Raw genomic sequence first — 12,233 nt, forward strand, 5'->3', positions numbered from 1 at the left:
ATGCAGCTTGGGCGGAGGAAAAAGCCTGGTTCCTAGTATCAGAGGTTCAAGGCAAGACCCCACCACCTCCTAGCCAGGTGGTTACTGAGACTCAATGCCTCATCTGTAAAATGGGGGAATATGTTCCTGGCCCGAAAGGTCATTAGGAGGGGCCGGGGGGCCTCACATGTGAAAGTGCTGAGCAAGGCAGAAGAGGCCAACCAGGTTCACTTTCCCTTTCCCTGCCCTGTTCTGAGTCCCTCCTCTGCCACTCCCTTCTCTGAGCTCTGGGCCTCAGGCTTCGGTTCTTTCCTGCACTGACTTTGCACAGTGGCCCTGTGAGTGAGGACTATCAGCCCCTCTTTATAGAGGAGGCAGCTGACTCTCAGAGAGGTGCAGGGACTTGCCTAGAGTCACTTGACCATGGAATGACAAAGCTGAGATAGGACTCAGGTCTGTCTGGCTCCAAGGCCTCCATCTTCAGTCTTCAATGCAAAAAACTCTGGGGATCTCTTATATGCTCGTCTGCTCTCCAACCCCACCCTCCACTGAGAGGGCCATACTTTATGGAGCTGCTGCCATGATTCCCCATCTCCCAAGGGCTGGCCACTGTGATTCCCGGTGGATGGGGTTCCTCCTTGCTCTGGATCTGTGGAGCTCAGAGAAGAGATAGGGGTTCAGTGAGAGGGGAAGAGAGCTTGAGGGAGACAGAGGTTCAGTGAAGGAGGACGGTGGGAGAAACGGGCTTATATGGGGCTCACGAAGGGTGAAAAAAGTTCTGTAACTGAGACAAGAGTTTGATGAGGGAGGAGGCTCAGAGTGAGTGCTGAGAGCAAACTGGAAAATCAGGACTGAATGACCCCAAGGCTGGGAGGGGCCGTCCACATTCCCTCCACCCCCCAATCTCTCCACCACTAGTAGGAGAAAATATCCTAGGGAAATGCCACACCAAGAAGCTGGGAAGGAACAGGCTGAGGGAAGGCTGTCAGCAGCCTCCTCCCACCAGTGGGGCTGTATCTAAACAAACCCAGCCTCCTTCACAACTCTGGTCCTGGGCTGCCCCAGCCAGAAATCGCAGGGATTCAGAGAAAGAGACAGAGAGTAAGAACAAGTGACTAAAGGAGATAGGCCCTTGGGGGCAGGGTCAAGTCTGAGCAGGACTTCCTTACCCACCTGGAAGAGGGGGCTGCTGTCCAGTGTGGCCCGAGAAGCATCAGTCGACCCAGTGGCTGGAATCCGCACACTGGCGCGTCCCCACTGTGGCTCCCCAGCTGCTGTCTCCAGGAGCTCCCCTAAGCTCTCACTGCCTCTCTCCTGCTAAAATCCAGTCCTGTGATTGGAATAGGGGCTGACACTCACCGCCCCACTTCAGAAGTCATGGCACCCAGGATAGGTAAGTCTGGACAAAGCAAGAAAGGGGCACTGGTAGGGAGTCTGGGGGCCACGTTCCCGTGGTGAAGGGGGAGGCTGTAGAGCTAACATATGTGCTCTGGGGTCAGGGGAGTAGGGGCTCCCAGTTCCCTACATAGAGCCAGGCATATGGCCAGATCTAGTGAGGGTGTGTTGAATGAATGAGTGAAGGACCAGAGAGGTAAGAAGGGTTGCTGTTTACTCAGCTGGAGACCGGGCAGCCAGCTTAACCTCCCTGCTGAGACAGAGAGACCAAAAGAGCAATGGAAGGCAGGCCTCCTGTTCCTCTCCACGTCCTGTTCCCTCTCTGAAGCAGGCAAAGCTAGAGACAGACAAAGCAGACAAAAATAGAGGCAGAAGTATACAGTCAGAGAGCCGGCAAGTCCAGAGACACTCAGAGTCGGACAAAGGCAGAGACAGAGGCCAGAGATGGCAGAAGACAAAGATCAACAGGTGTCAGCTGCAGCGTATGGAAGACAGGGACTCCGGAGGAAACCGGAGAAGTAAAGAGAGGCAGAGACAGAGAGAGGGAAAACTGACAGCAGAGATCAGGGGAGAGCAGACTGCGTCGGAAAGCCGAGAAGTGGAATCAGAGAGAGACCTGCAGAGACCTTGAGCGTTGGGGTGTGGAGGAGGCAGGTGGGAAGGTGTCTTGAAACCTTGAGAAGAGAAGCTGAGACCAGAGGGTGACAGAAGCACTGTTTGGAGAGGGCAGTGGTTCTGGGAACAGGAGCGCCCAGTTTCTGGGGCAGGAAGAAGGAGGTGGAAGAAACAAAGGACCTTCAGACAGGGTTGCTCTTGGGCTGGACACCATGTGGTGATCACCTCTGGCCTCCCTGCAGCTGTCTGTGTGCCTCTCACCCGCTCAGACAAGGCCTGACTTGCGTCCAGAGGGAGGAGACGTGCGGACTTCCTGGGTCGAGCGGGCAGATGCGGCTGTGTTGCAGCCCCGACTTGGGGACTGTGGTGTGGAAGGAAGGGTGGGGATGGATGCTTCCTCTGAGGGCCTCACAGGAGAAATGACAACGAGGTCAGATTCAGGTGAGTTGGTTTGGAGATGGGCCACCAACAAACCAAATTCCCAGTCAGCCTTGGCAAGCTGTGGGATCCTGGTGATCCTATGGAAAAGGGAAAAAGCTAGAGACTTTGGTTGTACTGCACCTGTCCCTCAATTGTTATTCTGATGCCAGCAGGGCTTGGTTCTGGAATGTTCTCTAGCTGGTCCTCCACTTCCCACACATACAGCTGGAGGGAGGCTGACCCCAGCATCTGCCCACTGAGCCACCAGAAGCCATCTCTGGCCTCCCTTCCTGAGCCCTAATCTGAGCTGAGGCCAGGCTTCCCGCATGCCCTCTTTCTGGTCTGAGGGTTGCGGGCAGGACAAAAAGCCTGGGAAAAGACCCACACCCAGCTCGCCCGAGGGAGAGGGCCAGCAGTCCCTGCCAGGGGCAGACAGCAGAGAGAGGAACCGGGGTCAGAACTGGGCCTCAGTGAAGCCTCACCACCAACTCACCATGTGCTTTTAGATAACAGGCAGAGCGTCCCAGTCTGTGGGAGAGGTGCTTGAGAAAAATTATCTCCCCAGGCCATTCCTATTTTTGTGATTCAGAGAAGCCACTTTCCCTTCTCTGCACCTTTGCTCAGCTTTCCCTCTACCCAAAGGAAGGCACGTGCCCACATTCCATTCTGGTGAAATCTGCCTTGTTTTCTAATTCTTCCAAATGCCACCTCTTCCAGGAAGCTTCCCTGACTGATCCTCCCAGTTGAAAGTAACCTCTCTCCCATATGCTGTTTGACCTTCCCTTTGCAGGGAGGTTCCTGGTGGTGTTTCTGTTGTTCTCTTCAGTCCTAGGTTCACATGTGGGCCAGGGTAGGAGGTAGGGCAAGGGAAGGAACCAGGTTCACACGGCAGCTCTGCATTACTGATCTGATGAGAATGCACATTCTCACCCTTTTTTTAATATGTGAGGAAACACATGTTCACAGAGGGTAAGTGACATGGCCAAGGTCACCCAGCAAGCAAGCAGCAGAGAGGGGGCCCAGAACCAGATCAGCTGGACGCCAAAGCCCTTTCCCTTCTGCCTCCTTGCCTTTGGGGTTTCCTCTTCCCTCCACATACCCCACACTGCCGAGTCTCCACCCACCTTGGGCACTTCTCCACTGGCTCCAGACAAAGCAAGCTCTTGTCTGGGAGCTAGTGACTGCAGAGGGGGCAGGAGAGTTATTCCTCCCAGGCTGGGCTGTGTCTTCTGGGCCAGATCTCAGGCAGCTGGGAAACACATGGCGAGCTTGCTTAGACCCCACAATTGGGTGCCAGGTATCTACTCCCCAGTCTGTGTCTGTCTCTCTCTGGGATTCACTTTCTCCGTCTGTGCAGTTGATGGTAGGGGTTGGCTGAGGTGGTCACTTGGTCCCTTCCACTGCTGAGACGCTCAGCTTTCTGTCTCTGGAGGGAAGAGGCCTCTTATATGGGGCAGGGGCTTGGCTATCTCCAGGGTGCAAGTCTGGGCCCATCCATACCCTGGGGGTAGAGAGGAGATAAACTTGGCTCCTGCTACCCCTTCTGGGCTCCAGTCCAGAACCCTAAGTGCTAATGTTTGGAGTGATGGAGAACAAGGCCCACCTCCCCAGCCTGGGAGCTCCCTGGGAATGGGGTCTGACTTGATCCATTCCTGAGGCCCCAGAACTCTGCACAGGCTGGGCAGAGGTCAGGTATTGGGGAAGATGCAGCCTCCTGGAAGCTTCCTCATGCTTCCACCCCCACCTCCATGACATTCCTTCCCTCCTCCAACCTGCTTTGAAAGCCTACTCTTGTTGAGGACTGGAGATTCATGATAAGGAGTGAGATGGGGCTACAGTGAGGTGCTAGAGAGTAAATGTAAACACAGAGAGAGATGAACCAGAACTTGTGGTTGGTGGACAGGGTGTGGCCTGAGCCAATGCCCATGTGTCTCTGAGCCTCAGGCTCTGTATTTTAGGTCTAAGGAGGCCGGCCTGGATTCCCTGCAGGCTCAGGGCTCACCCTCCCTTCTCTGTGCCTTCATCTCTATTTTTTAGGGTCATCTTGGGTCTAGATGAGGTAGTCGGGGTCAGAATTGGGAATAGAAAGTCCCAGCGCAGGGTCTGTGACCCAGCTTGGAAACCACCAGAAAAAAGTAACAGCTGGAGGCCTGCAGCATGTTATTGTCTTTCCAACAGACCACCCAAGGGTCCTGCTAGGAGGAATTTCCCAAAGAGGAAAGCCAAGGCCAAAGCCTGAGACCTGACCCTGCTTCCTGTCTTTGATTATAACCTCCCCCCGCCCCCACTGTGCAGAAGCCCCATGGGGTCACATGGGGCACTGAAGCCCCTTGGAGCCCCAAGCTCCTCGACCCTAACCCCGGCCTGCCGCAGCCCCTGCTGCCCCAGACCCCCCACACTCCAGCTTTCTCTTCTTCCTCCTTCAGTTTGGCTCAATTCAACAATCATGTTTTTAAACTGAGCCCTTGCAAGATGAGAAGTGGTTTTCTGAGAAGGTAGGACACCTTGGGAAGCCAGGCTGAGGGTATAACATGTGCGAAGGCAGAAAGGTGGAAAAGAACAGGATGAATTTGGGGAATGGCCGGCATCTACTGGAGTTACAGAAGAATGTTCACTAGGGTGGCTTTGATCTTCTGGATGCTGAGGCGTCTGGACTCACGTGCTGCCGATGGGGTGGAAGGGTGGTTAACCATTGTTGAGGACCACAGTGTACCAGGCAGGATGGTCTTCTTTAATCCTACCAAAAATGCTGTGTGCCCAGAGAGGGTAGCTGAGGCTTAGAGAGGCTAAATAAACTGCCCAAGGTCATACAATGTAGCAAACAAATATTTGAACTCAAAGGTTCTGATCCAGAGGGTTTCAACAGGGCCCTGCTATACCCAGGAAAGGAGAGCCTGTGCCTGGGGGTAGTTCACTGGCATATCAGGCAGATAGGAGGGGCACGTAAATGATGCAAGTGGGTGACCAGCCTGGTATCCCAGAGAAAGGGCTGAGGGAACTGAACCAGGAGGGGGAGGGGAGGGGGAGGGAGAAGGAGCTGGCATGGGCTGCAGGAGCTAGGCGGTGGAGCCAGCAGGCTGAGGGAGCCCAGGGAAATCTAGGAGGTAGGAAGGGCTGGAGGTGGGGTTGTCCATGAGGCTGGCCTCCTCCTATCCCAACACTTCCGGAGGGAGGTACCTGCTGTCACTGTGACAGATGCATCACCCAGTGTCTGCTGCTGTGAATATTTGCCACCCCAGGCTCAGGCTATGGGTGTGTGAGTGCTGGAGGTTGGTAGGTTTTCCAGAAACATCCAGACTTCTTTGTGACACTGCTCTATCACCTTAACCTTGGCATCTGAACATGGTTCCAGGATGGGTTCCTCCTTTTGCTCTGTAGGGCATATATGCAATGGATCTTCTCACTTTACAAGCCAAGTTTGCCCACGTGTGGCTTTTCTTTCCTTCTCTCCACACGTGCCTTCCAGACGAAGAGCCAGAGGACTGGCTTTGGCCCATGTCTTCTCATGGGCTCTCCTGGAGCCCATGGCCCCCTAGGCCTCTTCCTCTGGGAGCTCCCCTACCAGCCCAGACTCACACATGGCTGAGCTCACCATTACCTTGCAATCCCACCTTCCATGGCAATACTCCCAGACCAAAAGCTGTATCTCTCCCCACTCCCCACTCCCCTGCCCCCAGGGTTCCTCGGCTTCCTGCACTCCCCACCCACCTGCTTTTCCAGCAAATCCTGTCCATTCCACCTCCCATCTGTGGTTCATCAGCTCATTACTCAGCATCCCTGCAGCCCCTACCTGGCCCAGGCCCCACGACCATCTGCTCCACTTCTCCTTACTCCTGCCTTCTCCCTGGTCCCAGCCCACAGCCTGACCTCTCCACTCTCATCCAAACGGCACAGAGGTCTTCATAGGAAACCAAATTAGACCTCATGCCTGAGCCCAGGATGAAGCCCAGCCCTCCAGCCTGGCATTCAAGGGCAGTCATAGACTGGCCACTCTAGCCTCACCTCCCCACCTTGACCCCAGAGCTCCTGTCTTCCTGGACTATTTGCTTCCTGAGCAGTCTTTGCACTTTCGTACTTCTTCCCTTTACTCTGATGTTTCTTCCCTGAGGAAGCCTTCCAGAACCTTCCAGCGTAGGTTAGAGCTTCTTCACTATGTTTCTAAAGCCTTGGAACTCCTTCTGTCACATAGTGAGCACTTGCTGTGGTTCTGTGTTAGATGTTTGCCCTGTCACCACACACACACATACACACACACACATAGCTCATAGCTCCCTGAGAGCAGGGACCTAGGTTGCTTGCTTCCAAAACCCCGGCCACCTGTCTTGTGGAGCTGTTAGCACGTGTGAAACCTTCATTCTTACTCCTAGAAGCAGCAAAGACCAGCTGTGTCCCCCACCGTGGTGACCCTGGGCAAGTCCTGGCCTTTTCTGGTCTTGTTGCCTCACCCTTCAAAGGGTTCACCGAGCCCTGGCTTCCTGTCCTGCAGCACTCTGCAGTTCCCAGGGGTGCTGTGGGTCACAGACAGGGAAACCCATAGGCAAGTGTAAAGGGTCCTGGAGCAAGCCAGATGAGCTCAAAGAGGCTCTCACAGGGCAAATTGCCACATGAAAGGCCAACATCTTAGACCAGCTGTTTCCATATGGGAAAGTAGGCCCAATGTGGCCAGATCTGCTAATCTTTCAAGAAAAAACAAAAAGTGGGAGTTTTGTGTGAAATTTCCTGACTTTTAAATGCTGGCAACTAGCTTAAAAACACTCAGTGAGCCAGCATTGTTGCATTGTTCAAGCCAAATGAAAATGGCTAGGAGTCAGATGCGGCTCCAGGCAGGACTGCCATCCACTGCACAACTCCAGAGGGCACCCTTCACCTCACGGCGCACAGCTCACGCAGCTGCACAGAGGGCCTTTGTCCAGGGCCTCCGTGTTGTGACCATTGCCCTGTATTATCTCTCTGCCAGTTCCTCTGACGGCCCAGGCAAAGTGTGTGTGGTGGCAGGTTTCCAGGAGAGGCCTTACCTTCTCTCTTTTTGGAATTTAAGATATTTATTTTCTTGGCTGTGCTGGATCTTAGTTGCGGCATGTGGGAAATCTCTGATCTTCATTGTAGCGTTCAAGATCTTTAGTTGCAGCATACAAACCTTTAGCTGGAGGCGTGCGGAATTTAGCTTCCCCGAGGTCATGGAATGGAATGCAGCAGGTGATTATGGAGCACTGCGGGAAGACCAGGAGACAGCAGAGGGAGGCTTCCTGAGGGGTCTGTGTCTCTTCAGGGGCCAGTGGGAGGTGAGAGAGTAATACCGAGGATGGGTGCCCCCCTGGAGGACAGTAAGTTCTGAGGCCTGGTGACCAGGCCTAGAGATAGCTCCCAGGTGAGAGCTCCCAGGTGAGAGCTCCCAGGTGAGTTTGGGGCAAACGCGGACAAAACTGACACTGTGTATCATCCTGCAGTTGACAAAGGGTGCTGCCTCTGGGGCCCTCATACAGGCTTAAGAGGCAAGGCTCGTTATTTCTATTTTGCAGAGGCTCACAGAGCTGCTGGCCCAAGGCCACACTGGGTCTGAGTGACCCTAGGTCGCGGTCTCTCTGCTGAGGGACAGGCTGGAATATTCTGGAGAGAAAGTGCCCTTTTCTTGTCCTTCCTTAGTCCAAGCCCTCCTGCTCCATCCTCAGGATGTGAGAACCCTCCCAGCTCTCTCGGCATTCCTCAGCTCGTCCCTCCTCAAAGTTCAAATCTGGGCCTTTTTGCAAGTCCCGAGCTTTCACCACACGCAGATCCCCTATACTAGGAGGTGTGTCCTTCTCACCACATTTCTCTGTCCAGCCTTGAACTGACCAATGAACTGACTAAGTGACTGATAAGCTAAAAAATCAGCTGGTAGAACTGTCCCCATTGCAACCACCTTTGGCAATTCACTGGAGGGAAGCCAGGCCAGAATCAGAAATGGCTACAGGGGGAGTATTTTTCATAGGTTCTAAGGCCATCATTGGTAGCCACCATTTCATGGCTGCTATTAGGGGCCCAAGAGTCAAACAGGTCTGAGCTCCAGTCTAGGCTTTGCTGTTTACCAGCCCCAGGACCTGGACAGGCCCCCTCCCCTCTCTGTGCTTCAGTTTCCTCATTCATGGAGTCACAGCATCTGCCTCAATGGTTTGCCAAGCAGATGGGTGAGTGTGCCCAGCGCAGCACATAGGGTAGCCTCAAGGGGAGACAGTGAGCCTCTTCCATCAGCGGGTGGCGGTGAGCCAGAGAGCTGGGTCTCCAGCCCCCATTTCCGTGGCCCTCCTGGGTGGACGTTTCTCCTGGTTCCCAGGTTCTAGAGGCAGCAATGCTCTTGCTGTCCCAAAGCAGTTATGGAGGCAGGCAGGGTGTTTGTACCTGACAGCGAAGAAAACAATGCTAACTGAGCATCTACTTTGTGTCGTGTCTGTGCTGGCTCTCCTACCTTAGTGACACAACCTGTTGATAAGACAAAGTCCGCTTTTTACCAAGATAAGGGCCAACGCACCTCTTGAAGTTTTGGCAGTGTCTCAGAATAGGGAGGAAAGATCAATAGCATTGAGCAAGAATCATGATACAACAGTCCAGGGTTTGTTGGCAGAAACATCAGGGTGAGGATTTCGTGGGTAGCGATTCAAAGAATCAGAGGTGCTGACAGTTTTTCTTGAACAGTTGCTCCGTCTTTCTGGAAGTTTCTGTAAAGAAAAATCAAGCAATTTGCTGGAAAAGTAAGAAAAGTAAGAAGAAAATTGCTAATGAAGACGGTAGAGTAGCAAAGTCAAGTTAATGTCATTGGTAAGGTGTGGTTTGGGGCTTTAAGGGTCCTCGCTGAATGTGGAGGGAAGGTTCAGGTTCTCAGTGGGCGCTCTTGGCAGTGGGAAGTAGGGGTTGCTGTCCCTGCGTTGAGGATGAGGATCCCAGCCGGAGGACTGAAACCTGTGCAACTGCCTGCGTGGCTATGAGTGTGCACAACAGGAAGGAACCTAGGTCCTCTGGTCTTGTGGTTGACTGGGGCTTGGACGGGAGGGAGAGAGAGAATCCAGAGATGGATGATGGCACTGTCAGAGGAAGAGGTTCACGTGGAGGAGCCAGCTGTGTATGGAAGGGTTCAGCTGGGCCTGTAGCCTCAGAGGTGCTTGAAGATTTCAGGGGAGGGGAAGATTGGCCCTAGGGGGCCTATGGTGTGCCAGGTCTGAGCCAGGTGCCCAAGATGCCTTACCTCCCTGAGTAGAGGCTATATCCTCACTTTACAGAGGAGACAAGCTAATCAAGGGCGCATCCATGCTCCACAGAGGACCAGTGGCTGGGCTGGGGTTCAGACCCCGTCTGGGGACTTTGCAACCTTTGTGTATGTGCGTGCTAGGTCACTTCATTCGAGTCCAGTGCTTTGTGACCCCCATGGACTGTAGCCCATCAGGTTCCTCTGTCCATGGGGTTCTCCAGGCAAGAATACTGGAGGGGATTTGCCATGCCCTTCTCCAGGGGATCTCCCCAACCCGGGGATGGAACAGGCGTCTCTTACATCTCCTGCACTGGCAGGCAGGTTCTTTACCACTAGCACCACTTGGGAAGCCCCTTGAAACATATACTCAGTCCCATATCTGCCTTAGATTTGCTGTTTATAGCTGGAAGGTGGCTGGAGGAGGCAGATCCTTGAGTCTTTAAGGAAAACAGAACAGGCAGAGAAAAGTGGCCCTTCCTGTCAGGCTGCTCTCTGAATCTCAGCCCTCATCTCCCAGACTCAAATTCCTGGCCCTGGAGGGGGTTTGGCCGTGGCCGGTACACTCTGCCTCGTAGACATCTGGAGTGTCTGAACTGAAGGTCTCTGGTTGACAGAATTTCAGGGCAACTGAAACTGCCCTGAACTTCTGAGGGCAATTTCTGAATCAATCTCTGAACTGACTGACTTTCTGAGCAATTGCAGAACAGTAGGTTCTGCAGTTGTAGGTTCTGTTTAAGAACTGACAAACCTGAACAGATGAGTCTCCTAAAGGACAGCGGACGGGTAGCCCAGTGACTCACCAGCCGACAGACGTGAGTGTGCCTGTGTGCATGGCCAGACATGTGACCCACCGACAGGCACACAGACCCCTTGCCTGCCAGCTCTGGGGCTATAGGAGCTAGGCCTTGGAACCACCTGGCCTACCTGGGGCCCCCAAACCTGGCTGCCCAACTGGGAGAGGAAGGGGCTGTCATTTTCTCCTGGGGCCTGGCTCCCTGCCTCTCCCCTCATTCCTACAGGGCCCCCGGGCTCAGCTCAGGGGCACTCCCTCGGCTGCTCTCTCTCCTGCAGAGCTGGCCCTTGAAAAAGCCTTCACAGGATGGTAAGGACCTCCGAGTCAGCAGGTGAGGTGGACCTACAGGTCTGGACTCAGGACTTTGCTTCCAGGGGAAGCTCTACCCCTTATCGGGGCCTCAGACTCTCTGCTGCCAGCCCCTCTATAGAGGACTCCAGCCCACAGGAAGGGCTCAAAGGGGACTGACAGCCAGTCTGACCAGCCGTGTTTAGAGACCAACTGGCCATCCACACACTGACTGGCAGCTGCTCTCAGAACCCAGTGGAACGGGGCCAGGGCTTCCCCTTCTCCCCCCAGAGGCTCATACTATAGGCTGAGTCACAGGAGGGTGGAAAGTTCTGATCGGGTCCATTGACCTTTAGTTCCCTCTCTCACCCATGCCCTGGGCTTCTCTCAGAGCTGGGGATCCACGTTAGTGACTTCTGCCCTCCCAATCTCAGCTCCCACTCCATCATCTGGTTGGCCTGCCCCTCGGGAGGCAGGCGCTGCTGCCTTTCAGGTGGCCTGGCTAGGACTGGCTGGGCCAAGACAGAGAAGAATGTTGTGCTTCTACCCCTCATTAAATCTGTGCAAGTAGTGCAGAGCAGCATGAGGTTAACACCTGGGCTTGAGTTCCTGTACTAGTGTGAGCTAGCAGGGCTAGTTACCTGTGAACCTCGGTGTCCTCATCAGAAGCACAAAGCTCATGACTGCACCGAAGGCATGGAGCTGTGGAGAGGCTTCACAAGCACTTACCGTTTGGCCAAAAAGTTCATTCGGACTTGTCCATAAGTGGATGGGCCCGAGCGAACTTTTTGGCCAACGCACAGATTGTGCACGCAAGCCCTTACATACATGGAAAGCACGTAGCACAGTATTTATGTTATTACGGGTGACTGGGCTCTGCTTGTGAGAGGAGCTGGAGTTCGGAAATTGTCCTGTCAATCTCCTTAATTGATGCTTTTGAACTGTGGTGTTGGAGAAGACTCTTGAGAGTCCCTTGGACTGCAAGGAGATCCAACCAGTCCATTCTGAAGGAGATCAGCCCTGGGATTTCTTTGGAAGGAATGATGTTAAAGCTGAAGCTCCAGTACTTTGGCCACCTCGTGCGAAGAGTTGACTCATTGGAAAAGACTCTGATGCTGGGAGGGATTGGGGGCAGGAGGAGAAGGGGACAACCGAGGGTGAGATGGCTGGATGGCATCACGGACTCGATGGACGTGAGTCGGAGTGAACTCCGGGAGATGGTGATGGACAGGGAGGCCTGGCATGCTGCGATTCATGGGGTCACAAAGAGTCGGACACGACTGAGCGACTGAACTGAACTGAACTGAGTTTGCTGGGAACCCCCTTACTTTCTCTTCTTCAAAGTGATGTCCGTGGAGCATTACCTCCACTACCCCCACCTAGGCCAATCCCTCACCTCCTCCCTGTCAGGTGTCACTTTTACTTCAGTATCTCCTTGTTTCCTCTGAGTGTTCGTACCCATTAAAGGGACTCCTCCCCAGCCACACACGCTTCCATTTCCTCAGCCAAATTACTCAAGCTATT

At 54.0% G+C, this 12,233-nt stretch overlaps 1 protein-coding gene across 32 annotated transcripts in view; it reads left to right on the top strand.

Moving 5' to 3' along the window:
• Positions 1 to 1,018: 1,018 nt before the first annotated feature.
• SLCO2B1 (solute carrier organic anion transporter family member 2B1) overlaps positions 1,019 to 12,233 on the top strand; it is a 50,642-nt gene continuing 39,427 nt past the window's right edge. For 9 of the 32 annotated variants that reach the window (XM_012096059.5, XM_060399430.1, XM_060399429.1 and 6 more), the window contains exon 1: positions 1,019 to 1,372. In XM_012096059.5, the coding sequence (XP_011951449.2) occupies positions 1,357 to 1,372 (16 nt within the window). In that variant the 5' untranslated portion in view covers positions 1,019 to 1,356. Of the gene's footprint in view, positions 1,373 to 2,256; positions 3,707 to 9,011; positions 9,202 to 10,647; positions 10,753 to 12,233 lie in introns of those variants that run through there. The other 23 variants (XM_042233232.1, XM_042233233.1, XM_060399422.1 and 20 more) reach the window with 4 other exon arrangements.

The sequence above is a fragment of the Ovis aries genome, chromosome 15 (assembly GCF_016772045.2).
Source record: "Ovis aries strain OAR_USU_Benz2616 breed Rambouillet chromosome 15, ARS-UI_Ramb_v3.0, whole genome shotgun sequence".
Taxonomy (NCBI): domain Eukaryota; kingdom Metazoa; phylum Chordata; class Mammalia; order Artiodactyla; family Bovidae; genus Ovis; species Ovis aries.